At 43.1% G+C, this 27066-nt stretch overlaps 1 protein-coding gene across 2 annotated transcripts; it reads left to right on the plus strand.

The window, feature by feature from the left end:
- The first annotated feature begins 1017 nt into the window (after nucleotides 1-1017).
- Nucleotides 1018-27066, plus strand: LOC145515797 (zinc finger protein 552-like). Of its 2 annotated transcripts, none has more exons than XM_081517137.1 (7): nucleotides 1018-1141; nucleotides 2228-2265; nucleotides 4551-4677; nucleotides 5974-6044; nucleotides 14649-14775; nucleotides 17033-17155; nucleotides 26922-27066. In XM_081517137.1, exons 2-6 carry the CDS (start codon nucleotides 2233-2235, stop codon nucleotides 17140-17142), a joined length of 468 nt encoding a protein of 155 aa, XP_081373263.1. In that variant the 5' UTR covers nucleotides 1018-1141; nucleotides 2228-2232; the 3' UTR covers nucleotides 17143-17155; nucleotides 26922-27066. The 2 variants fall into 2 exon arrangements, with proteins under 2 accessions (XP_081373263.1, XP_081373264.1); XM_081517138.1 differs by lacking the exon at nucleotides 1018-1141 and adding an exon at nucleotides 1264-1400.

The following is a 27066-nucleotide window of genomic DNA, read 5'->3' on the forward strand; positions in this document are numbered from 1 at the left end:
GCTGTGTCTGGTCTTAGCTGCAGCATGTGCAATCTTCTTAGCAGAGCTCAGGTTTCTCCAGTTGTGGCACGTGGGTTGCAGAGTGTGTGGGCCTGAGGCATGTGGGATCTTAGTTCCCCAACCAGGAATCAAACCCATGTCCACCGCATTGGAAAGCGGATTCTTAACCACTGGATCCCCAGGGAAGTCCTCAAGTACTTCTTCTTTCCTGTTGTCTGTCTGTCTTCCTTGAATATAATATAAGCTCTGTTGAAGGCAAGAGTTTTTGTCTCAATTGTTTCATAATGTCTCCCATGCACCTACAATACATGCTTAGTGAACATTTGTTAGATCAGTGAATAATCAGTGAATAAACGTAACACTACAGATCCCTGTTCACTTTCACTATTCTGGTAACTCTACATGTTCTCTTTACAATATTTTCAAGAATGAAAAAGAATCACTTTTGGAAATACCATCCTCAGTGTGGCTACTTCTTTCAAGGCCTCCAAACATCCCTCTTGCATCTTACTTGATCTGGCTTTTTTTCCTTTAGTCCCTGACAGAACATACTGAAATGCACAAAACTTATTAACACTTTAGGCTACATGAATTTGAAGAGCAACAAGTTATGTTTATTAGCTCCCAGCTACGTGTGGAAGCACTCTGAGTCTCAGTGACACCATGGAATGATCATTTGGATTTGCAGTCTTTGGAGCATCGGAAAAAACGCTTAGCCTCCAAGAGCATGCTGACCTTGATGAACTGTGGAATAATCTTTATCAATACTTTACTTTGGTGATCGACTGCAGACAATACTGCTCACAAATCCGTGTGCCTTTCCTTTGAGAGAAAGCAAAGCACCTTTTCCGCGGCTTGGAATGGACGGGACACGCACTCTTCGCCGCTGGCAGAGAGGTGACTATATTACCCAGAGTGCTCTGCGCTGAACAGCGGCAGTGCTGACCCAATGAAGGCGCGGGAGAGGGGCGGGCCATGTTTGGCAAAAGATAGGGGCGGGACTTCCGGTCTCTCTTTGTGGCGGTCATTTTGGCTGGCTTGGGGCAGGTTCACCAGCTCTGTAGCTCCTTATTGCTGAGTCGGGTCTGAGGCGACCAGAGACTGAAAGGTCGAGAGAAACTGTTGTCCTCACTGCACAGAGGTGAATCTGAGGCTTGGAGTAGGGACCACCTGGGAGGACCTCTCGTTAGGGCTGGGCTGGAAGGGGTGATGTTGGAGTTCCCACACTGGTCACCTGTCATTCCCGTCCCTGTTCACCCACAGGCTCAGATCTCAGAGGCCTCACTGATGGACCTGGCATGAGTTGGTGCTGAGATCTTCAGGCCCTCACTTGAACCACTCCCACTTTTGAATCCTAAAGCCCCACATATGGAGAACATGGTCGAATTATCGCAGCCTAGGTCAGAGGGTCCAGCACCTGCAGGGTGTGAGAAGGGAGGGCCCATTTCCAAAAGTCAGTGTGATGAGATGTGGGAGTGTTACAAGCAGAGAGATCGCGTGTGCAAAGGCCTGGAGGAGCTTCTGGTCCAGGAATGTTGGGGAAACCTGGGCTTCATGTCCTGTCTGTACAGAATAGAGTGTGACTGGGAGTGGAGCTTGGAATGGCAGGTGGAGGAGGTGTACCTAGGTTCTTATGGTGCTTGGAACCATGGAGGGTTGTGAACAGAGGAGGAACACAATCTGAGTTAGAGTTCTTAAAGTTTTCCCCCAACTGGAAAAGGGGTGATGAGGACAGTGAATCACCTGAAGGTTGAGCCCTTCTCCAAAGTCACACAGCTGGTAAGAGGTATTACTGAAAACGAGGATACAGAAGTTAACAATAAGGCTTCCCTGGTGGCTCAGTGGTAAAGAATCCACCTGCCAATGCAGGAGACTACAGATTCAATCCCTGATCCAGGAAGTTACCACATGCCCCAGAGCAAATAAGCCCATTTGCTGCAACTTATGAACCTGTGCTTTGGAGCCCCTGTTCTGCAACAAGAGAAGCCACCACAATGAGAAGCCCTTGCTCTGCAATGAATAGTAGCCCCTGCTCTCTGCAACTAGAGAAAAGCCCACACAGTGGGAAGACCCAGCACAGCCAAAATAAATAAAATTTTAAAAAAGAGAAGTTAACAGTAAGCCCAATGTCACTTGGTCCCAGCACTAAGCAAGGGCACAATGGAGGTTTGAGCCCATGGATCCCTTCCATGGTGACTTGCTTCTCACAGCCTCCCTCTTCCCACAGGTTCCATGGCCACAGAAGTGCTTAAGGACCCTAGCGAGGTGAGTGGGATCTCACCAGTCCAAACTTCCTCACACATACACAGGTTCTCTGAGATTGTGATACTCTAGGATGTAGACTGTCACTCTCCTAGCCCTTTGGCCTGGGGACTCTTGAGAAACCCCAAGCCCTAGGTCAGTCTGTGTGTGAAATAGTTCCTATGTCTGGCAACCAAGGGAATGAGGTGGGGCAGGTTATTCCAGGCCCGAGTAGCAGTATGTCCAAATGCTTGAAGGTAAGGTTGAGCTGAGAGTGTTCAGAGAACCACATTTCTCTTTCCTCTGGTGATCAGGAAAGAAACAGACCTGAAATGGCAGCCCGAGAAGTTGGATGTCTTCCTGAAGAGGATAGGAGCAATGGTATAGGAACAAGGAGGTTATGTGACTCAGGTCTTAGAAGGCTCTGTCAGACTGCAGAGTGAAGAACAGATTTAGGGGAGTGAGGGAGGAGGCAGGAAGACCAGGGATGACGTTACTACAGTAGTCCAGATGAGTATTGGTGGCAACTGGACAGTCTGGTGGCCATGAAAGTAGGAGAAGTTGTTGGATTCTGGATCTGTTTTTTATATATGAGTGAGTGAGTGAGAGGGATGTGTTAGTCACTCATTTGTGTTCGACTCTTCAACCCCATGGACCATATCCCTACCCCACCCCACCCCCCAAGCTCCTCTGTCCATAGAATTCTTCAGGCAAGAATACTGAAGTGAGTAGCCATTCCCTTCTCCAGGGCATCTTCCTGACCCAGGGATTGAAGCCAGGCCTCCTGCATTGCAGGCAGATTCTTTACTCTCTGAGCGACCAGGGAAGCCCCTTTAATGTACAACTGACTGGATGTTCTAATGTTGAGGGTGAGAGAGAAAAAGGTAGGAGTTGGGGATTACCCTGAGGTTTTGGAAGGAAGAAGAGAAAGCTGTCAGTAATTTTCAATGGAATATCAGGAGTTTTTTGTTTTATTTTTTCGTGGGAGGCAAGCCATGTTAGGAATCTGAGATGTTTTAGGAAATACTGCTTGAAGGCATTAAATTGGCAGTTGGACGTAAATGTCTGAAACTTTGGGGAATGATTCAAGGTGGAGACATCAAAATGGTGGTGGTTACTCTGTGTATCCAAGATGAGGTGGAGTTGTGGGTCACATTTGGGAGGAGGTTATGGTGGTAATGCTATTAGCAGGCCAGGAAAGGGAAGATGGTGCCCCAGGACTGGGTCTCTTGTTTGAGCACCTGGTTAGGGGTAATGTGCAATCACAGGCATTGTTGAGGGAGAGAACTGGCATGAAAGAGGGCTTGGGAAGAGGGTGGTCTGGCAGGTGGTCAAGGCTTCCAAGGGAAGAGTAGACATTGAAACAATGCAGAAGCCTAGATATAACTGAGGAAACACGACGTTAAGGCTGAGGCTGATTCCTATGCTCATGTCTATGGACTTACTAGGATTTTGGATGACTCTGGAGTGTTTCAGTCAGGCTGGTGGATTCGGTCAGGGGAAAATGTGGTTGTTTCGTCGAGTCACTAAGCTGTAGGAGGAGAGCCATGAGGTTGGGCTTTGAATGAGTGTTAGGTTGAGAGAGGAGGGTTGTGACTAACAAGGGGACAGTAAGTGCCACGTGGAAGTGGAAGAGGACCAGTGGGATCTGAATGCATGTGGTTCTGAATGGCTGAGGGTGACATAAGCAATAAGCCAGGAAGTGAGGATGGGCTAGCAGGATTCAAGGCTACTCCTGGCAGTGGGAGCCAATGAGGGTCTGGAGTAGTGCTGAATCCTGTTTGCATTTGCATAATCTTGACACCATGAGGTAAGTAACACATGGGGAAGCCAGGGAGAGGTTTACAGCATGGGACAGAGAGGTGGTGGTGGTGGCAGTAGGGTCTGGAGATAGGAGAGAGGTACAGTCTAAAGTATGATATGCACGTGAAGAAGTATGAAGTGATGTCACCAGTGTCCTGGTATTAGGGACTGAAGGATGAAGGGCGGGCCCAAGTTTGGTTGTGCTTGGGAGGCACCATCTGGGAGACTTCCCAGGAATTGCCTGGCAGAACAGGTGGAGCCCTGCATGGCAGGCCTGGATCTTAATGGCATCCTTGTGCCCACATGCCTAATGTTGCTGAGGATTAGACACAGTAACTAATGGGACCACTAGGAGGGAACAGACACAAATGGCACCAGGGTCCGATACCTCATCTGAGTTGTGGAGCTGGGGAGAAGTATGCGCGTGGAATACATATGTGGGGATATGGATTGGGGATCCTTGACCGAGAGGCCGTTTGTGATTTCCTCTCTCCTCATCATGGCAGGGCAGCATAACCTTTGAGGATGTGGCAGTGTACTTTTCCTGGGAGGAATGGGCTCTCCTTGAAGAGGCCCAGAAACTCCTATACTGTGATGTGATGCTGGAGAACTTCGCACTTATGGCCTCTCTAGGTAAGACCTTCATACCTGCCACAATTTTTCCTTTTCCCCATGGACAGATCGAATCTCTCACATCAGGACCACAGGCACTGCTTCCTTTCCCAGTTCCCTGGATAGGTGCTCTGGTTGCTAGGGCTGAGCTGGCTGCAGTGTCCTGTCTTTTTCTCACTCAGTCCGAGTACCTGCTGCCCCAAAGCCTTTCAGGGAAGGAGTCAAAAGTCTCACAGTTAGCCTTTGGATCCCACCTTGCTTTCCCTTTCTCTGGCCAGGTGACACCTCTGCCCTAGGTTCTACTCCCTTCCTCTAGCTTATGTATCCTCATTTCTGCCTATGCTAGGAATTGCAGTCACTGATATGGTCACTACTTATGTGGCCCATAGGCTATTCTTGCAAGATCCTATTCCGAGGTTAATTTTGGTAATATTGAATTTTCTTTCCTATGTCTGTCGCTCTGAGTTGCTCTAGGCCAGTGCTGGCCACTCACCTATCCAGTCTTTTCTTTAGAGCTTGTATCATCCAGGCACTATATTTACATGGGGCATCAGGGGAGAGCTGTGGATGCTTCTCAGGGTGGGCATGACTCCAGCTCCACAAAATGGGCTGAGAGGGTCCTTGGCATTATTGAGTGGCAAATGAGGGGGCGTGACCTCAGAACTGTGTATTCAGTTCATACCATGATTCTGTACTGTTTCCTCTACATTTTGGAGCCAATACCAGCAGCCACACTTTATTTCTACTTTTCCTCCTCCATTCTTGACACTTCGCTAACTTGTCATTTCTACACTGACTCTCTGTCCAGGGTGAATCCTAACTCTCACAATGGATTCCACCCATTCTTCTCCACTGATTTTTCTCACAGTGTTCTCTATCACTGCCCCACACATACTGTGTTGTAAAATGTACACATATCTCTAAGTAGTCTTTGAACAAGAACTACTCTGATGCTATTGGATTTTCTTGGGCCCAGACACATCCTTCTGCATAGCTCTCCTGTGTCATCAGCAGTCAAGTCCTAGAAACCATTCAGAGTGAGTTGTAGACCTGCATCTCCTCTTTGTGCTGTACCCCACCCTTTCTCTTGCACTTCGTTCTTCACTGTGACCTTTATGTCCCCCACGCTGTGACCTTTAGAGGACCATTGCTGCATAGCAGCTGCTTCCTCAACCTGACTCTAACTCCCTCCTCCTGACAACAATCCTGTGGACTCACGTGCACTCATTCATTAGTGTATCAGATGCACTTTTGTGATGGAAGTTGCTCCTTCCCACCAGAGTCAGCTGTCCTTCAGCTGTATTTCTTTGTTTCCAGGTTATTGGCACGGAGGGGAAGATGAGGAGGCACCTTCTGGGCAGAATGTTTCTGTAGAAGGAATATCACAGGTCAGGACTCCCAAAGCAGGTCCCTTTCCCCACAAAGCCCACTCCTGTGAGACATATGTCTCTGTCTTAAAAGACATTTTGCACTTGGCTGAGGAGAGGGGAACACATCCCAAGCAAAAATGGTATACTTATGGGGCAGGTGGGAAACCATTCTTTGAGTATAAACCTTCACCAGAAGCAGCACAGTAGAGAAAAATTTTCAGAAGGGATGTGGCAGGGCCTTGTTGTGAAGGGCTACAAAGTCCATATACCAAAGAATTCCTTTACCTGAAACAAAGTTGGGAAGTGCTTCCTGGTCAGTTCAAGCTTCCTGTAGCACCAGTCCACTTCACAACAGAAGAAGCCATGCAGCAGCACCAAGTGTGGGGTGACCATTCATAGTAGGAAAATTCATTAGAAGTGTGATGGATGCAGGAAAGCCTTCAACCACAAATACCAGAGACTCCACAGAAAGGAAAAAGTACTTAAACTTTCCACAAATGTGGTAAAACCCTCAGCTGCAAATACAGACCTGTTCTCACCAATGAATTTACACTGAAGAAAGACCTTATTAATGCAGTGAATATGGGAAAATCTTTATCTCGCTTTCTTGAACACCAGACATTTCGTGCTGGAGAAAGACCTTCTGAATGCAATGGGTATGGGAGAGCCTCTAGGAAAGCTTCAACTTCATTAAATATTGGATAGTTCACATTAGAGGAAGGTCTTATGACTGTAAATAATGTGGGGAATTCTTTAGCTGAAGCACCCATCTTATTCAGCACTGGAGACTGCACACTAGAAAAAAGCCTCAGGAAGTAGAGAACCTTTCAGTTCAAGGTCTGCTCTGATTTATCACTGAAAGCTCATCTGAAGAGAAAACTTTAGGCCAAAGGCCTATCCTTATTTAGCAAGAGAAAATCCACAGTGGAGAAAGGTGTTACGAGTGCCGTGAATGTGGGAAAGTCTTCAGTCAAAGGTCTTCTCTGATTCAGCACGAAATATTCAATCATATAGGCCTTATGAGTACAGTGAATTAAGAAAGTCGTCATCCAAAGGTTTAACCTCATTCAACACGAGGAAGGTCCATACTACCGAGAGACCTTACGAGTGTAAACATAGGGGAAGCCTTCAGGTGATAGTTTAACCTCATTCAACAGCAGGAAGTTCACACAAAGAGTCATCATAGACATACAGGGATGGTGCAATCTACTTGCTCAATATAACAACACTAGAGGAGAACCTTTGTGATGAAGACATCTGCCTAATGTTGAACCTTTTATATACGAACGTCCACAGTGAGGAGATTCTCCATAAGTTACAAATTTGTGGCAAGCTTTCTTGTACTTTCTGGCCTATCCAAGGCTCTTACCAGATATGTTACTGCACATTTCTGTTGTAGAAGCCATCTTACCTTTACACCTGGCAGGGCCCCACAGTGGCCAGTTTCAAGATGCCAAAATGATGTCACTGAACATGGAATAAGAAGAGAGGCACAGTAGCTCATCTTTATATTTTTTTTCCACCATACTGACAGAGTTTTCATAAGTAAACCCAAGAACATACATAATAGTAAAATGACTAGGAAAGACAAGTTTTGAGTATTTAGTACCTTTGGTTTTTTAACAGCTTTATTGAGGTTGATTTACTTAAAATAAACTGCACAAAGAGTGTACAATTTGATGTTTTTGATATATGCTTATACTCCTGAAACCAAAGTATTTCCTCCTACTCTTTTTACTCCATCTTATTAACATAAAATTATTACTGCAAGGACATAATCTTCCTTTTGTAATAGATATTTTTCATATATATATATATATATATACACACACACATACACACATGTACATATAACTGGAGAGAACTGTTATGAAGCTCCGTGAACTATTCCTCAATCTTCCATTATTTATCATTTAATGGCCATTCTTTTTTGAAATTAATTTATTTTAATTGGAGGCTAATTACTTTACAATATTGTGGTGGTTTTTGCCATATATTGACATGAATCAGCCACGGGTGTACATGTGTCCCCCTGTCCTGAACCCCCCTCCACACCACCCTCCCCATCCCATCCCTCTGGGTTGTTGCAATGCACCAGCTCTGAGTGCCCTATCTCATGTATCAAATTTGGACTGGTCATCTATTTCACATATGGTAATATACATGTTTCATTGCTATTCTCCCAAATCATCCCACCCTCAGCTTCTCCCACAGAGTTCAAAAGTCTGTTCTTTACAGACTTTACTGTGTCTCTTTTGCTGTCTTGCATATAGGGTCGTCATTACCATCTTTCTAAATTATATATATATGCATTAATATACTGTATTGGTGTTTCTCTTTCTGACTTACTTCACTCTGTATAATAGACTCCAGTTTCATCCACCTTATTAGAACTGACTCAAATGTGCTCTTTTTTGTAGCTGAGTAATATTCCATTGTGTATTTGTACCACAACTTTCTTATCCATTCATCTGCCAATGGACATCTAGGTTGCTTCCATGTCCTAGCTATTGTAAACAGTGCTGCAATGAACGTTGGGGTATATGTGTCTCTTTCAATTCTGGTTTCCTCGGTGTGTATGCCCAGCAGTGGGATTGCTGGGTCATATGGCAGTTCTAGTTCCAGTTTTTTGAGGAATCTCCACACTGTTCTCCATAGTGACTGTACTAGTTTGCATTCCCACCAATAGTGTAAGAGGGTTCCCTTTTCTCCACACCCTCTCCAGTATTTATTGCTTGTCGACCTTTTGGTGCCAGTCATTCTGACCAGCGTGAGATGGTACCTCACTGTGGTTTTGATTTGCATTTCTCTGATAATGAGTGATGTTGAGCATCTTTTCATGTATTTGCTAGTTCATGGGCATTCTTGATTCATCTATACCCATGCTTATTACTGAGTTATTTATAAGCATACACATCATGTCATTTAATCATAATCTATTCAAGATGCATTTCTAGGGACTTCCCTGGTGGTCCAGTGATTAAGACTCCACATTCCAGTGCAGGGGATGCAGGTTTGATCCCTGGTTGGGGAGCTAAGATTCCACATGCTGCAGGGCAACTAAGCCAGCACACCGCAACTAGAGAGTTCGTGCACCACAACTAGAGAAGCTAGCGTGCCACAACTACTGAGCCCTTGCACTCTAGACCTGTGCTCCACAATAAGAGAAGCCCATGTACTGCAACAAGAGAAAGCCCATGCACCACAACAGAGCCTATGCGCCACAACAAAGACCTAACACAGCCAAAACAAAGATGCATTTCTAAAATGTAAGGGCTATATCACACAAAATAAAAATACTTTAAAATCTTATATATGTTATCAGTACTCAGTTTTCTCAATTGTTTCTAAAATATGTTTGTTTTTAAGGTGATGAAGTGTCAGTTCAGTTCAGTTCAGTTGCTCAGTCGTGTCTGACTCTTTGCGACCCCATGAATCGCAGCATACCAGACCTCCCTGTCCACCACCAACTCCCGGAGTCTACCCAAATCCCAGTCCATCGAGTCGGTGATGCCATCCAGTCATCTCATCCTCTTGTCGTCCCCTTCTCCTCCTGCCCCTAATCCTTCCCAGCATTAGGGTCTTTTCCAATGAGTCAACTCTTTGCATGAGGTCGCCAAAGTATTGGAGTTTCAGCTTCAATATCAGTCCTTCCAATTATTTTATATATATATATATATATATATATATATATATATATATATATATATACACACAATTTTATTCAATTTTTTAATCCAATTTTCCTCTAGTTCTTTGCATTGTTCACTTAAGAAGGCTTTCTTATCTCTCCTTGCTGTTCTCGGGAACTCTGCATTCAGTTGGGTATATCTTTCCCTTTCTCCTTTGCCTTTCTTAATGACCTGGATAACCACAATGGTGTGGTCACTCACCTAGAACCAGACATCCTGGAGAGTGAAGTCAAATAGGCCTTAAGAAGCATCACTAATAATAAAGCTAGTGGAGGTAGTGGAATTCCAGCTGAGCTATTTCAAATCCTAAAAGATAATGCTGTTAAAGTTCTGCACTCAATATGTCAGCAAACTTGGAAAACTCAGCAGTAGCCCCAGGACTGGAAGAGGTCAGTTTTCATTCCAATCCCAAAGAAGGGCAATACCAAAGAATGTTCAGACTACTGTACACTTGTGCTTGTCTCACATGCATTAAGCTAATGCTCAAAATCCTTCAAGCTAGGCTTCAGAAGTATATGAACCAAGGACTTCCAGATGTACAATCTGGATTTAGAAAAGGGAGAGGAACCAGAGATCAAATTGCCAACATCTGTTGGATCATAGAAAAAGCAAGAGAATTCCAGAAAAACATCTAATTCTGCTTCATTCAGTTTGTTGTGACTGTGTAGATCACAATGAACTGTGGAAAATTCTTAAAGAGATGGGAATACTAGACCATCTTACCTGCCTCCTGAGAAACTTGTATGCAGGTCAAGAAGCAAAAGTTAGAAGCGGACATGGAACAATGGACTGTTTCAAAATTGGGAAGGGAGTTATGTCAAGCCTGCATATTGTCACTGTGCTTATTAACTTATATGCAGAATACATCATGTGAAATGCTGGGCTGGATGAATCACAGGCTGGAATCAAGGTTGCTGGGAGAAATATCAACAACCTCAGATATGCAGATGATACCACTCTAATGGCAGAAAGCAAAGAGGAACTAAAGAGCCTCTTGATGATGGTGTAAGAGGAAAGTGAAAAAGCTGGCTTAAAACTCAACATTCAAAAACCTAAAATTATGGCATCTGGTCCCACCACTTCATGGCAAATAGATGGGGGAAAAGTGGAAACAGTGACAGACTTTATTTTCTTGGGCTCCAAAATCACTGTAGACAGTGACTACAGCCATTAAATTAAAAGACACTTGCTCCTTGGAAGAAAAGCTATGACAAACCTAGACAGTGTTTATAAAAAGCAGAGGCATCACCTTGCTGACAAAGGCCCATATAGTCAAAGCTATGGTTTTTCCAGTAGTCATGTACGGATTTGAGAGTTGGACTGTAAAGAAGGCTGAGTGCCAAAGAAGTGATGCTTTCAAACTGCGATGTTGGAGAAGACTGTTAAGAGTCCCTTGGACTGCAAGATCAAACCAGTCAATTCTAAAGGAAATCAACCCTGAATATTCATTGGAAGGACTGATGCTGAGCTCCAGTACTTTGGCCACCTGATGTGAAGAGCCCATTCATTGGAAAAGACCCCAATGCCAGGAAAGATTGAGAGCAGGAGGAGCAGGGGGTGATAGAGTATGAGATGGTTGGATGGCATCACCGCCTTAATGGACATAAGTTTGAGCAAACTCCAGGAGACAGTGAAGGACAGAGAAGCCTGGCATGCTGCAATCCACGGGGTTCCTAAGAGTTGGACACGACTTAGCAACTGAACAACAATGAACAACAATATATATACAATTATACCTCAAAGTACAAAGGTATATGAATACATATTTATGTAAATAGATTATTTAATAAGTTAATAAATGGGGAATAAAAGACAAATCTTCAGTGCTGAAGGATTCCAAAAATCTTAGTAGATACTCCACACTAAAAGAGAGGGAATATAATTTCCCACTTTCTAAGAGTACCGTATGGACAGTAGGGAAAACAGTAGCTACAGTGGAGAACGCTGACAAACACTACTTCAACCAAGTAATCAGTCAAGTTCAACAGGCAGTCATAAATCATGTTGATAGTTTGCATCCTTCTGTGATCTTCGCCCTCCACCCATAAGGCCATGAGAATGATCCCATAATCATGAGAGAAACAATTAAGTTCCAACAGAGAGGCATCATACAACATACCTGACCAACACTCCTCAAAACTCTCAAGATCATCAAAAACAAGCATAGTTTCTGAGAAACTGTCACAACCAAGACGAGCCTGAGATACTAACGCCGTGTGGTGTCTTGGATGGGGTTCTAGAACAGAAAAATGACATTAGATAAATACTAAGATAGTCAGAATGAACTATGGACTTTAGTTAATAATAATATATCAATATTGGTTCATTAATTGTAACACATGTTCCAACTAATATAAGATGTTAATAATAGGGGAAACTGGGGAGGGAGGTGGTAAATATGGGAATTTTCTATTATCTGCTGACTTTTTCTGTAAGTCTGATACGGTTCTAAGAAATATAATTATTACTAATTACAAAAAAAAGAAGAAAGAAACTTCCAAACTCTTCAACACACACACAAACACACATATTGAGTCCTTACATAAGCCATTCACTCCAGTGTTTGCATTTGCAATATTTTTTCTTTAATTCTCACAACAGCCTTGTGAAGTGGGAACTATTACTATATTTATGGGTAAGTTGAGGCTCAAAGAAATGAAGTGCTTTCCCCAAGATCATGTACCTGGCAAACTTTTGTTTCTAGAGACTGGACTGAAAACCTAGGAATCTGGGTCCAGACCTGGGACTTTAGACACTTTAACACAGCACGTGCAAATGCTTTTAATTTTAATTAGGTCTCATTTGTTTATTTTTGCTTTTATTTCCAATATTCTGGGAGGTGGGTCATAGAGGATCCTGCTGTGGTTTATGTCGGAGAGTGTTTTGCCTATGTTTTCCTCTAGGGGTTTTTATAGTTTCTGGTCTTATGTTTAGATCTTTAATCCATTTTGAGTTTATTTTTGTGTATGCTGTTAGAAAGTGTTCTAGTTTCATTCTTTTACAAGTGGTTGACCAGTTTTCCCAGCACCACTTGTTAAAGAGATTGTCTTTTCTCCATTATATATTCTTGCCTCCTTTGTCAAACATAAGGTGTCCATAGGTGCGTGGATTTATCTCTGGGCTTTCTGTTTTGTTCCATTGATCTATATTTCTGTCCTTGTGCCAGTACCATACTGTCTTGATGACTGTGGCTTTGTAGTATAGCCTGAAGCCAGGCAGGTTGATTCCTCCAGTTCCATTCTTCTTTCTCAAGGTTGCTTCGGCTATTCGAGGTTTTTTGTATTTCCATACAAATTGTGAAATTATTTATTCTAGTTCTCTGAAAAATACTGTTGGTAGCTTGATAGGGATTGCATTGAATCTATAGATTGCTTTGGGTAGTATACTCATTTTCACTATATTGATTCTTCCGATCCATGAACATGGTATATTTCTCCATCTATTTGTGTCCTCTTTGATTTCTTTAACCAATAATAGCAAATGAAGCAATGGACAAACAATTAATCTCAAAAATATACAAGCAACTCCTGCAGCTCAAGTCCAGAAAAATAAACAACCCAATCAAAAAGTGGGCCAAAGAACTAAACAGACACTTCTCCAAAGAAGACATACAGATGGCTAACAAACACATGAAAAGATGCTCAACATCACTCATTATCAGAGAAATGCAAATCAAAACCACAGTGAGGTACCATTTCACGCCAGTCAGAATGGCTGCTATCCAAAAGTCTACAAGCAATAAATGCTGGAGAGGGTGTGGAGAAAAGGGAACCCTCTTACACTATTGGTGGGAATGCAAACTAGTACAGTCACTATGGAGAACAGTGTGGAGATTCCTCAAAAAACTGGAACTAGAACTGCCATATGACCCAGCAATCCCACTGCTGGGCATACACTGAGGAAACCAGACTTGAAAGAGACACGTGTACCCCAATGTTCATTGCAGCACTGTTTATAATAGCCAGGACATGGAAGTAGCCTAGATGTCCATCAGCAGACGAATGGATAAGGAAGCTGTGGTACATATACACCATGGAATATTACTCAGCCATTAAAAAGAATTCATTTGAATCAGTTCTAATAAGGTGGATGAAACTGGAGCCTATTATACAGAGTGAAGTAAGCCAGAAAGAAAAACACCAATACAGTATACTAACACATATATATGGTATTTAGTTAGTCAGTAAAGATAACCCTGTATGCGAGACATCAAAAGAGACACAGATAAATAGAACAGTATTATGGACTCTATGGGAGAGGGCAAGGGCGGGATGATATGGGAGAATGGCATGGAAGCATGTAAATTATCATATGTGAGATGAACCGCCAGTCCAGGTTCGATGCATGATACAGGGTGCTCGAGGCTAGTGCACCGGGATGACCTGGAGGGATGGGATGGGGAGGGAGGTGGGAGGGGGGTTCTGGAAAGGGAAAACATGTACACCCATGGTGGATTCATGTCAATGTATGGCAAAACAAATACAATCTTGTAAAGTTAAAAAATAGATAAATAAACTAATTAAAAAAAAAACACAGCACGTGAAGCCATCAGCATGGTGCTGACACACAGTGAGGACCAGTGAGGCTCAGCTGCTGCCACTGTTATTGCTGGAATTTTTATCTTATTTTCTCATTCTCTGACATGCCAGAGCACTTGCTGTCTGCACCTTATAGTCCTATGGACTTGTCCGAAACTTGTGTCATTCTCCAACATCTTCCCCTATGGATGGCTTTTCTCTCTGGCACATCTGCATTATGTCCAAAGGCAGCTTCTGCCTCTACACTGAACACAGTGCAGAGCTTGGCTCACTAGTGTGCTTGGTTTTTAAGGCCCTGAGTCTCTCTGCAACTTTAGCGGTGACCAAGAAATAGGTTCTAATCTCATCCCAAAGTTTCAAAGTCAATGTGGCTTCTCTGTTTAACTTTCCAGATATTGATGATCTTCAAGTATTTGGCCATGACCTTCACTTGGGAGGAGTGGGGGCAATTGGATCTGGCCCAGAGGACCCTGTATTGGGAGGTAATGCTGGAAACCTGCAGACTCCTGGTCTCACTGGGTAAGACCCACCTGCCTCCTGTGGGGGGAACCCACAGCCTCTTTCCTCATTTTACCCTTTCACTTCAGTCCTGACTGGTAGACAAAGCCTCTGAAGTCCACCCATAACTCCTGCTGCATTCCTGTTCCACCTCCTCTTTCCTGGTCTCCCTGTGTCTAGCCAGGTACCACAAGGGGCCAAAAATCAGGAAGCAAAATCAAGAACTAAACCAAACTCATCCTCACTCCAATACCTAGCCCAGGCTGGCCTCATCCTGAGGCCCTTATTCCAGATTCTCACTGGAACAAAACTGAATGGTCAAACTATGTTGGGTTAGGTGTCTCCATAACCCAATAAGCAGGGGCTGGAGATGAGGGGCTGTTCCCAAAGAGTCCACAAGTCAGGCAAGCCTTGCCTGCACATAACATTAAGTAGAGTTCCATGTGCTATACAATAGGTCCTTGTTGGTTATCCATTTTGAATATAGCAGTAGGTACATGACTTTCCCAAACTCCCTAACTATCCCTTCCCCTGGCAACCATAAGTTCGTTTTCTAAGCCTGTGAGTCTCTTTCTGTTTTGTAAGTAAGTTTATTTGTATCATTTCTTTTTAGATGCCACATATAACAGATGTTATATGATATTTCTGAGTGAGAAGTCTTTGATGCCTCCTCTAACTTTGGCTAATTTTCCTTTCAACACAAGGAGCAACCCCTGACTCAAAATGCCTGGCAGGACACATAAGCTTACTGGAACTCATAACATTATTCTGTTTTCATTGTTATATTTTGATGCTAACTATTCATGAAAAGTGAAACTAGTTTTGCCATTTACATGTGATACAAGATTCCCCTTCTGAAGTCAACTGAAGTAAACAAAATATGGGTCAACTTTTTAACAAAGCAGTTGTTAATAGTGGACACAACTAATGCTCCCTGAGCACTCACACCCCTTGTCAGGCCCTATTCCTGATAAGACGCTCTCTACGCCACTAACTTAATTCTCACAGTACCTTTGGCACAGTACCTTTGGAGAGAACCCAATTCTCTCCCCTCCAGGAAGCTGCTTCCCAAAGACAACTGTAACAGTTTTTAGCATGAGTTATTACTTGAATATGTTTATTTAGTCAATAAATATATAATTATTATATATTTATTATATTTTATAATTATATTCAAGAAAATGTACCATTTCCAGTGTCTACCTCAATTGTATTAATATATTTTTCTGTGTACCCACTCATATGACCTCCACCTAGATCAAGTTGTGGAGTATTTTTCACTGCAAAGCAGGTTTTCCCCACTGTCTCTCGGTTGGTTCCCCACCAAAGACAGTACTCTTTAGGGTCAGACTGGGCATTGCTGACCTTCACACCCAGATGTTGGATTGACCTGTTCTGGATCATTACGTAAATGGAATCACACAGTGTGCACTGCTTTGTGTCCAGGGTCTTTCACTCAACATGCTTTTTGTGAGATTCATAGTATAAGGATTAATTTCTGTCCTGAGACTGTTGATGCAAATGTCTTCTGGTTTATACAGAGTCCCTTTGCCTCACTTAGCACCATCATGAATCATAACTTCCGAATAGCAAAGCTTTCAACATTTTCCAAATAAAACCGAAAGTGGTCAGACAGTCAGGCGTCAGTTGACTTATACAGTGCTTTATACTTCTCCCTGGGTACCTGAATCACTTGGAGAGCTTTTAAAGCATTCACAATCCAGGCTTCTTCCCCAGAGATTTGGTTCCATTTGGTTAATGATCAAAACCAGGCATCCCCAAGTGGTTCTGATACCCAGGGAGGTTGGAACACTGACTTAGGTTAATGAGAAAATAACTTCCAAGAAAAGGGTGTCACCTTCCTGGGGTCCCATGTCTGTGTGTAAAAGGAAGGGGCCCATTGAATTGGTTCCTGTGGGATGGAGATCAAGGGGAATGGGTGTTAGGTAGATAGCTATCACTATCCTCTGCAGCATTTTGGTCCAAGGATGGTGTTTGTACTCTTGGTTTCCAGGTCAGCAGTTTCTTTACATGTGTGGGAGCAAGCTCATTCCAAGCTCTCATCCTTGAATATCATACTGAGTAGAGAGGATCATTTGTACCTTTCCCCTGGAGAAGGGAATGGCAACTCATTCCAGTATTCTGGCCTGGAGAATTCCATGGACAGAGGAACCTGGCAGGCTACAGTCCATGGGCTCACAAAGAGTTGGACACAACTGAGTGACTAACACTTTTGCACCTTTATTTGAACACTGCTGTCCTGTTTTTCCATGATCAGGGTATCCTGTTCCCAAACCAGAACTGACCCGTCTGCTGGGGAATGAGCAAAATCTATGCGTTCACCACGCAGAGAGGCTTGGTGGCACCACGCAGAGAGGCTTCTCCTAAAGTTCCTGTCCAGGTGAGTGACCAATGGTCAGCAGGTGAGGGGGTCAATAGAGGGTTACTGGGAAGTCTCTTATTGTGACCTGCCTGGGAGCCTGGTGGCCACGGAGCCCTTTGACCTGTCCTCACCCAGTTACACTATTCCTTATTACTTGAGGAGGACTAGGTTGTATTTTCATTCCAATCCCAAAGAAAGGCAATGCCAAAGAATGCTCAAACTATCGCACAATTGCACTCATCTCACACACTAGTAAAGTAATGCTCAAAATTCTCCAAGCCAGGCTTCAACAGTAAGTGAACCGTGAACTTCCATATGTTCAAGCTAGATTTAGAAAAGGAAGAGGAACCAGAGATCAAATTGCCAACATCTGTTGGATTATCGAAAAAGCAAGAGAGTTCCAGAGAAACATCTATTTCTGCTTTATTGACTATGCCACAGCCTTTGACTGTGTGGATCACAACAAACTGTGGAAAATTCTGTAAGAGATGGGAATACCAGACCACCTGACCTGCCTCTTGAGAAATATGTATGCAGGTCAGAAAGCAACAGTTAGAACTGGACATGGAACAACAGACTAGTTCCAAATTGGGAAAGGAGTACGTCAAGGCTGTATATTGTTACCCTGATGATTTAACTTATATGCAGAGTACATCATGAGAAATGCTGGGCTGGATGAATCACAAGCTGGAATTAAGATTGCTGGGAAAAATATCAATAACCTCAGATATGCAGATGACACCACCCTTATGGCAGAAAGTGAAGAAGAGCTAAAGAGCCTCTTAATGAGAGTGAAAAAGTTGGCTTAAAGCTCAACATTCAGAAAACTAAGATCATGGCATCTGGTCCCATCACTTCATGGCAAATAGATGGGGAAACAGTGGAAACAGTGACAGACTTTATTTTTTTGGGCTCCAAAATCACTGCAGATGGTGACTGCAGCCATGAAATTAAAAGATGCTTGCTCCTTGGAAGAAAAGTTATGACCCACCTAGACAGCATATTAAAAATTTTGCAGAGACATTACTTTGCCAACAAAGGTCCATCTAGTCAAGGCTATGGTTTTTCCTGTAGTCATGTATGGATGTGAGAGTTGAAGTATAAAGAAAGGTGAGAGCCAAAGAATTGATGCTTTTGAACTGTGGTGTTGGAGAAGACTCTTGAGAGTCCCTTAGACTGCTAGGAAATCCAACCAGTCCATCCTAAAGGAAATGAGCCCTGGATATTCACTGGAAGGACTGATGTTGAAGCTGGAACTCCCATATTTTGCCCACCTAATGTGAAGAACTGACTCATTGGAAAAGACCCTGATGCTGGGAAAGATTGAAGGCTGGAGGAGAAGGGGAGGACAGAGAATGAGATGGTTGGATGGCATTACCAACTCAATGGACATGAGTTTGAGTAAACTCCGGAAGTTGGTGATGGACAGGGAGACCTGGCGTGCTGTGGTTCATGGGGTTGCAAAGAGCTGGACATGACTGAGTGACTGAACTGAACTGATAGGTACCATACATTTGAGATTAACACCTGGCTTTGTCTCTCTTCACGTTTGTGACCATGGGGATGTTGAATGATCTCATGGGTGTTGGAAATAAGCTAATACTAGCCACTGTACAGAAACTATAATCTCAGAAGCTCAGCACAGGGAGTCTTGTTTTTGTTTTCTTTTCCTCATTCATGGCAGGATCTACACAGGTCAGTGGGAAGCTCTGTACCACACAGTTATTCAGAGAATAAGATACCTTTTATTGTCAACATAAGGTTTAACTTAGGCTTTCTTGGCATTCTTTGTCCAGCAGAGGGGAAAAGAGAGAGGAATGAAAGAAGTCATACCCACTTATACATATAACATTGCCATTGTCACTGCACTGACATCTCACTGACAAAACCTGGGTGTTTAGCCACACCTAGATTCTCAGAGCTATGAAATGGCTTAGCTGTGTGCCCAAGGAGAAAAGAACATGGGTTTGGTGAACATCTACTTGGTCTGCTAAACTCAGTCTACATTTAGAAAATGATAGTAATTATATTATTTCATTTTATCTCATTGGATTGTTTGAGGATCTAACTAGAAAATATGTAAACTTCATAGTATAGGACCTGACACATAGTGGCTCAAAAAATGTTAGCTATTTGTATTGATATCATGGATGTAATAACATTAATCATAATGACTAAGAGTAATATCGCACATTTACTTCATGGCTCAAATGAAAACAGCCCTTCCTCTACCATTAATACCTCCATTTATACTTGGCCTACCACCACTACCCACATTCTTTATCCATTTATCTGTCCATATATACAGTCATTGTTCTGTTTGTCAATCAGACACTCAGAAGCAATCCTTTCCCTGTGTCATTGCACCTAACGCCATCACTGTGTTGACTGGCATCACCTGAGAGTGATGGTCTCTGTTTCCCTGCTCATCCCTCAGGCTGCACAACTAGCTACATGTCTCTAGCCAACTCCGCCTCAGCTCCTTGGAGTTTGTTCCGAAATTTCACTCCTCTCCCCAATTCCACATCTCCACATGAACATCTCAAGGACACTTCATATTCATCATGGCTGGGAGGGAACTCACAATCTTCCCAGTCCTTCTACCTTCCCAGTTGTAGTGAATGACCCTGCCATCTGGAAGGTTGAGAAGGCAGAAAACACAGACAACAGCTCAACACCTCTGTCACCATCAAGCCCAACATCTAGCCATCCTGAGGCCTGTCCATTCTACATCATACACATCTCCTGAATTCCTCAGTTCAGTCAGATCCACCACTAATGCCCTGTCCATGCTGTCATCATCTCTCACCTGTATGATGCTACCAGAGTCCCACTTGATCTCTGCACATCTGCTCTGCGCCTCTGGTTCACTCTCTCTCCTGAAGAAGCTTCCCCAGCCACTCAGACCTTATTCCAAACCTTCACCACATTAACAGTTGCTGATGTCTCAGTCAATAACCAAATTCATGTTAAAAATATAATTGCTTCCTTCTTCAACATCAGTGGTTTCACCTAGTAGAGAAATCCTGTTAATGCAATTAATATGGGAAAACCTTTCTCAAGAGGGCAGGCCCCACTCAACACTACAGAATCCATGTTGGGGAGAAGCCATATGGGTGTGCTGAGTGTGAGGAGGCCTCAAACCACAGGTCACACCTCATGGAGAACCGACATATTCACACTGGACAGAAAGGCTCTGAGGGCAGTGAATGTGGAAATACCCTCACAGACCACTCTAATTTTATCCAGTGGGAGGAAAAACTCTTGGAGGGCAAAGAATCCATAAAAAGGACTTTTGTGACAGCTCTTCCTTAACTTGACACATGAATTCATGCTGGAAAAAAGTCTTACAAATGCAGTGAATATGGAAAGATTATGACCGCTCCAATTCTGTCTGCATCATAGGACCCACACTGGAGGAAAGCCCTTCGGGTGAAAAGAATGTAGGAAAGCCTTTGGAGACAAGCTGTCCTCAATTAGACGTGTGTGGGATCTCAGTACAGAGGAGCCATAAGAGCACAGTGAATGTGGAAACGTTGTAAGCCTTAGCTCATCCCTCATGAGCCACTGAGAGAGTCATAATGGAGAGAAACCCTATTAGTGTGAGAAATGTGGGTAGATCTTTCACACATGGGCAAACCTCAGTCTACTTGAGAGAATTCATAGTTTATTCAAAAGGAAAAGGCCCTTTGAATACAACCACTGTGGCAAATTGCTTGGTCAGTGGAATAATCTTACTCAATATTTGAGAATTCATATTGAAGAGAAACCCTATCCTCCCTCAGGTACACAATCTCTGCGGCAGCTGTACCTTCACCTGTAGCTGAACCATTGCATCACAGAGGTTGGAGGCCCTCTCTTTCCCAGATCACACCTTGGTTCTCAATAATGGTCCTTCAGTCCACAGCAGGAAGATCTATGCTGTAACAGTTCAGTTCAGTCGCTTGGTCATGTCCAACTCTTTGTGACCCCGTGGACTGCAGCATGCCAGGCCTCCCTGTCCATCACCAACTCCCAGAGTTTACTCAAACTCATGTCCATTGACTTGGTGATGCCATCCAACCATCTCATTCTCTGTTGTCCCCTTCTCCTCCCATCGTCAATCTTTCCCAGCATCAGGGTCTTTTCAGATGAGTCAGTTCTTCGCATCAGGTGGCCAAAGTATTGGAGTTTCAGCTTCAACATCAGTCCTTCCAATGAATATTCAGAGCTCATTTCCTTTAGGATGGACTGGTTGGATCTCCTAGCAGTCCAAGGGACTCTCAAGAGTCTTCTCCAACACCACAGTTCAAAAGCATCAATTCTTTGGCTCTCACCTTTCTTTATAGTCCAACTCTCACATCCATACATGACTACTGGAAAAACCATAGCTTTGACTAGACAGACCTTTGTTGGCAAAGTAATGTCTCTGCTTTTTAATACGATGTCTAGGGGGTCATAACTTTTCTTCCAAGGAGCAAGCATCTTTTAATTTCATGGCTGCAGTTACCATCTGCAGTGATTTTGGACCCCCCCATAATAAAGTCTGTCACTGTTTCCCCATCTATTTGCCGTGAAGTGATGGGACCAGATGCCATGATCTTAGTTTTCTGACTGTTAAGATTTAAGCCAACTTTTTCACTCTCCTTTTTCACTTTCATCAAGAGGCTCTCTAGTTCTTCTTCACTTCACTTCACTTCTGTCATAAGGGTGGTGTTATCTGCATGTCTGAGGTTATTGAGATTTCTCCCAGCAGTCTTGATTCTAGCTTGTGCTTCATCCAATCCAGAGTTTCTCATGATGTACTCTGCATATAAGTTAAATAAGCAGGGTTACAATATACAGCCTTGATGTACTACTTTCCAGATTTGGAACCAGTCTGTTGTTCCATGTCCAGTTCTACCTGTTGCTTCTTGACCTGCACACAGATTTCTCAAGAGGCAGGTCAGGTGGTCTGGTATTCCCATCTCTTTCAGAATTTTCCACAGTTTGTTATGATCCACACAGTCAAAGGCTGTGGCATAGTCAATAAAGCAGAAATAGATGTTTCTCTGGAATGCTCTTGCTTTTTCGATAATCCAATGGATGTTGGCAATTTGATCTCTGGTTCCTCTATCTTTTCTAAATCCAGCTTGAACATCTGGAAGTTCACGGTTCACTTACTGTTGAAGCCTGGCTTGGAGAATTTTGAGGATTACTTTACTAGCGTGTGAGATGAGTGCAATTGTGCGATAGTTTGAGCATTCTTTGGCATTGCCTTTCTTTGGAATTGGAATGAAAACTGACCTTTTCCAGTCCTGTGGCCACTGCTGAGTTTTCCAAATTTGCTGGCATATTGAGTGCAGCACTTTCACAGCATCATCTTTTAGGATTTGAAATAACTCAACTGGAATTCTGTTGCCTGCACTAGCTTTGTTCATAGTGATGCTTCCTAAGGCCCACTTGACTTCGCATTCCAGGATGTTTGGCTCTAGGTGAGTGATCACACCACTGTGATTATCTGGGTCATGAAGATCTTTTTTGTCTAGTTCTTCTGTGTATTCTTGCCACCTCTTCTTAATATCTTCTGCTTCTGTTAGGTCCATACCATTTCTGTCCTTTATTGTGCCCATCTTTGCATGAAATGTTCCCTTGGGATCTCTAATTTTCTTGAAGAGATCTCTAGTCTTTCCCATTCTATTGTTTTCCTCTATTTCTGTGCACTGATCACTGTGGAAGACTTTCTTATCTCTCCTTGCTATTCTTTGGAACTCTGCATTCAAATGGATATATCTTTCCTTTTCTCCTTTGCCTTTAACTTCTCTTCTTTTCATAGCTATTCGTAAGGCCTCCTCAGACAACCATTTTGCCTTTTTGCATTTCTTTTTCTTGGGGATGGTCTTGATCCCTGCCTCCTGTACAATGTCACGAACCTCCACCCATAGTTCTTCAGGCACTCTGTCTATCAGAACTTAAATCTATTTGTCACTTCCAGTGTATAATCATAAGGGATTTGATTTAGGTCATACCTGAATGGTCTAGTGGTTTTCCCTACTTTCTTCAATTTAAGTCTGAATTTGGCAAGAAGGAGTTCATGATCTGAGCCACAGTCAGCTCCCATTAATTGTTTTTGCTGACTGCATAGAGCCTCTCCATCTTTGCCTGCAAAGAATATAATCAATTTGATTTCAGTATTGACCATCTGGTGATGTCCATGTATAGAGTCTTTTCTTATGTTGTTGGAAGAGGGTGTTTGCTATGACCAATGCGTTTTCTTGGCAAAACTCTATTAGCCTTTGCCCTGCTTCACCCTATACTCCAAGGCCAAATTTGCCTGTTACTGTAGGTATTTCTTGACTTCCTACTTTTGCATTCCAGTCCCCTATAATGAAAAGGACATCTTTTTTGGGTGTTAGTTCTAGAAGGTCTTGTAGGTCTTCATAGAACCATTCAACTTCAGCTTCTTCAGCATTACTGGTTGGGGCATAGACTTGGATTACCGTGATTTTGAATGGTTTGCCTTGGAAATGAACAGAGATCATTCCCTCGTTTTTGAGATTGCATCCAAATACTGCATTTTGGACTCTTTTGTTGACTGTGATGGCTATGCCATTTCCTCTAAGGGATTCTTGCCCATGGTAATAGATATAATGTTCATTTGAGTTAAATTCATCCATTCCAGTCTATTTTAGTTCGCTGATTCCTAAAATGCCAATGTTCACTCTTGCCATCTCCTGTTTGACCACTTCCAGTTTACCTTGATTCATGGACATAACACTCCAGGTTCCTATGCAATATTGCTCTTTACAGCATCGGACTTTACTTCCATCACCAGTCACATCCACAACTGGGTGTTGTTTTTGCTTTGTCTTCGTCTCTTCATTCTTTCTGGAGTTATTTCTCCACTGATCTCCACTAGCATACTGGGCATCTACCAACCTGGGGAGATCATCTTTCAGTGTCCTATCTTTTTGCTTTTTCATACTCTTCATGGGGCTCTCAAGGCAAGAATGCTGTAACAAAGCCCCCACAAAAGCACGAGACTCCATTTGTTCCTCAGTAGGAGTGATGTACAGCCCAGCAGAGGAAGGATATCCTGGAGTTGGTTCCTCCATTATTCAGTTCTCTCATTCAGTCTTCACATCTGTCTTCAAAGGACTCTGGTGTGTTCTTGCTGGTATGATGAGCAAGAATCATAAGTTGTCCTTCATCCACATTACCACACACTGTATCCTTGACACATCACGAGTAAATACACATGGGTGACTAAGACTTGGCTCTTGAGCAAGAGGAGAACTCACTGTATAGCATTGGAAACATGCATGAAAACAGGTACAGTAAAACTACTCTGCTGCTACAATAGAAACCTGTCCAGGGCCTCCAACGGCATAAAGAAGAGTAGGTTCAAAACTAGGGTCTTGGAGGAAAGATGTACAGAGGAAAGAGCAGTTTAGTTGCTAGTGGCTAAGAACTTGGATACTGTGTATAGATTGCTATGCTAGCACTTCCAATTTATTCCCATCACCAGACTTGGACAAGTCTCTTCTTCCCAGGCCTCAGCACCCTTGTCTGTAAACATGGTTCAATAAATTGTAAAGCACAATAAGGAGAGCAGACACTAAAGGACAGGTTTCATGTAGACTTCTTTGTAGGCACTGAAGCCAGGTCCAAAGATAGGGAATAGTATTCCTGCGAAAGAAAATAGCACGGGCCAAGATCTTGAGGCTGCAAGGGCTGGGCCAGTGAAGCTAGAGTAGGAGGCAGAGATTGATGCACAGAGTTTTGAAGGCAAAGTGAAAAATGTAGATTTTATCCTAATTGCTCATGGAGGCTGTGGGAGGGTGTCACTTGGACAAAGACACGATCTGATTTGTCTTTAAATCCCCCTCTAACTAGTGTGAGGGGCTTCCCTGATGGCTCAGCGGTAAAGAATCCGCCTACCAATGCAGGAGACACGGGTTCCATCCCTGGGTTGGAAAGATCCCCTGGAGAAGGAAATGGCAACCGACTCAAGTATTCTTGATGCTGAAGTCCCATGGATAGAAGAGCCTGGTGGGCTACAGTCCACAGGTTCATGAAAGAGTTAGACGTGACTAAGTGACTAAACAACAACTACTAATGTGTGAGGAATGTACTCAGTAGAGTCAAGAACTGAGACAGGGGATGTGGCGAAGTCACCATATAATTCAGGAGTGTGTTGACAGTGGACTGACCCAACTCTAGTGTTAAGCTGGAGGGGAGAGTATGACCAGGGTCTTGTTAGGAAGCAGAGCTAACAGGAGGTGTGGATGGTTGGGATAAGGGGGTGAGCCCCAGGGGATGACTTTTCTCATCTGTAAAAAACCCACTGCATACATGGGATTGCAGGGCGTGTCCTGTTCTCATGTTTATATTCCTTGGTACACAGTAACCTGCTGAAGCCAAAGGCTGCCGTTTCTGGACCTTGGAAAAGGCGAGATTCTTCCCTGTCCCCATGAGGGTTACTCAGGCAGTTCATTTTTCTATGGTCTCATTTCTTTGACCCAGAGGGACCCTGGCTCAGCCCAAATCAGATGATACTGGGATCGTGTGGGTGTTGGGCAGAACTGCAGCTCTATGGGGGCACATTCCCAGCCACTTACCAAATATTACCAAAGGCAACACAGGGATCTCTGGGCCTTGATCTCCTTCTCTGTAAACTGGGCAGATTCACCTCTCCAGGCTGCTTTGTAGGTTAAAGGACACAGCGTCTGTACATGTACGTATGCTTGATGTATGAACATGTTTTTAAAAAGGCAGATATTTTTGCAATTACAGTCATACACCTTTCCCAACCCCTCATCTCCCCTGCCAGAAAATGCTGCTGACCTAGTGATTTTCTGAATAAAAGCATATCTACTACAGTTTTCCATGGACGTCTCAACTGGCTTTAGGCCTTGGTCGTGACCCTCACGACCTTCAACATAAGATCTTGGCACTAGGACATCCCTGCTCAACTTCTGGCTCCTTTTCCACTGGTGGTGACTGAGGATGCCATGGAATTAGTTGTGCTTTGAGTAAAAATTTAAATTTACTGATGAAAATTAAATTCCTCATAAAAGGTATTTTGGTCTCAATAGAGATCACTGACTGCTAATTTGTAAAGCCCAGATGAGTGAGTGAGAGTCGCTCAGTTGTGTCTGACTCTTCGCAGTCCCATGGACTATAGCCCAACAGGCTCCTTTGTCCATGGAATTCTCCAGGCAAGATTACTGGAGTGGATAGCCATTCCCTTCTCCAGGGGGACTTCCCAACCCAGGGATCGAACCTGGGTCTCCTGCATTGTAGGCAAATTCTTTACCATCCAAGCCAGCTGGAAAGCCCAGTGACAGCTAATTTGAACATCTCTTGTATATTCACTTAATGTAATAGTTAATGTATTTTACTTTAACTATATTCTTTTATTATATAAATTTCTTTTCCTCACTGTTCTTTAGGTGGTCATTTTTTAAAAATTTCTACTGATTACTTATTTACAGTCCAAATTTTCTTTCTTCTAGTTTGGAAGTGTATATTCTGATTCCTAGTATTAAGCTAACAATTACAAACACTTATTTAACAAAACAGAGCAAAGAGTTTCAAATACTTTACCTCCCACCTCCACAATATTAAGAGACTCAGAACATTAACCAGTTTGTCCCATCTCAGTATGTACATGTTATTAAAAATAAAATATTAATATTAGTTTTCAGTTAAGTATATATTTATGTTATTGAGGCTGCACATGGTAATGCTGTCATTCTGACTTCATAATGGAATATTATTCATGTTTTACACGAGATAATGAGCATTTTTTTTAAATCCACAGATGCACCTCTCTCTTGAAGCCTTATTTCTTCTAGCATCACAGATCTTTCACCTGGGATCACTTTTCATCATCATTAAATAGAAGATCCTTAAAAAAGAATTTTGTTTTATGCAGGTTAATTCTACATTAAATTTCTCATTTGTGA

Source organism: Giraffa tippelskirchi, chromosome 7 (assembly GCF_054371585.1).
Source record: "Giraffa tippelskirchi isolate mGirTip1 chromosome 7, T2T-mGirTip1v1.2.pri, whole genome shotgun sequence".
Lineage (NCBI taxonomy): Eukaryota > Metazoa > Chordata > Mammalia > Artiodactyla > Giraffidae > Giraffa > Giraffa tippelskirchi.

Bases quoted from the DNA above. Each gene is read 5' to 3' on its own strand.
- LOC145515797 (XM_081517137.1), top strand. From the start codon at position 2,233: ATGGCCACAGAAGTGCTTAAGGACCCTAGCGAG. The intron at 2,266-4,550 runs GTGAGTGGGATC...TCATCATGGCAG, and splicing joins TGCTTAAGGACCCTAGCGAG to GGCAGCATAACCTTTGAGGA. The intron at 6,045-14,648 runs GTCAGGACTCCC...TTAACTTTCCAG, and splicing joins CTGTAGAAGGAATATCACAG to ATATTGATGATCTTCAAGTA.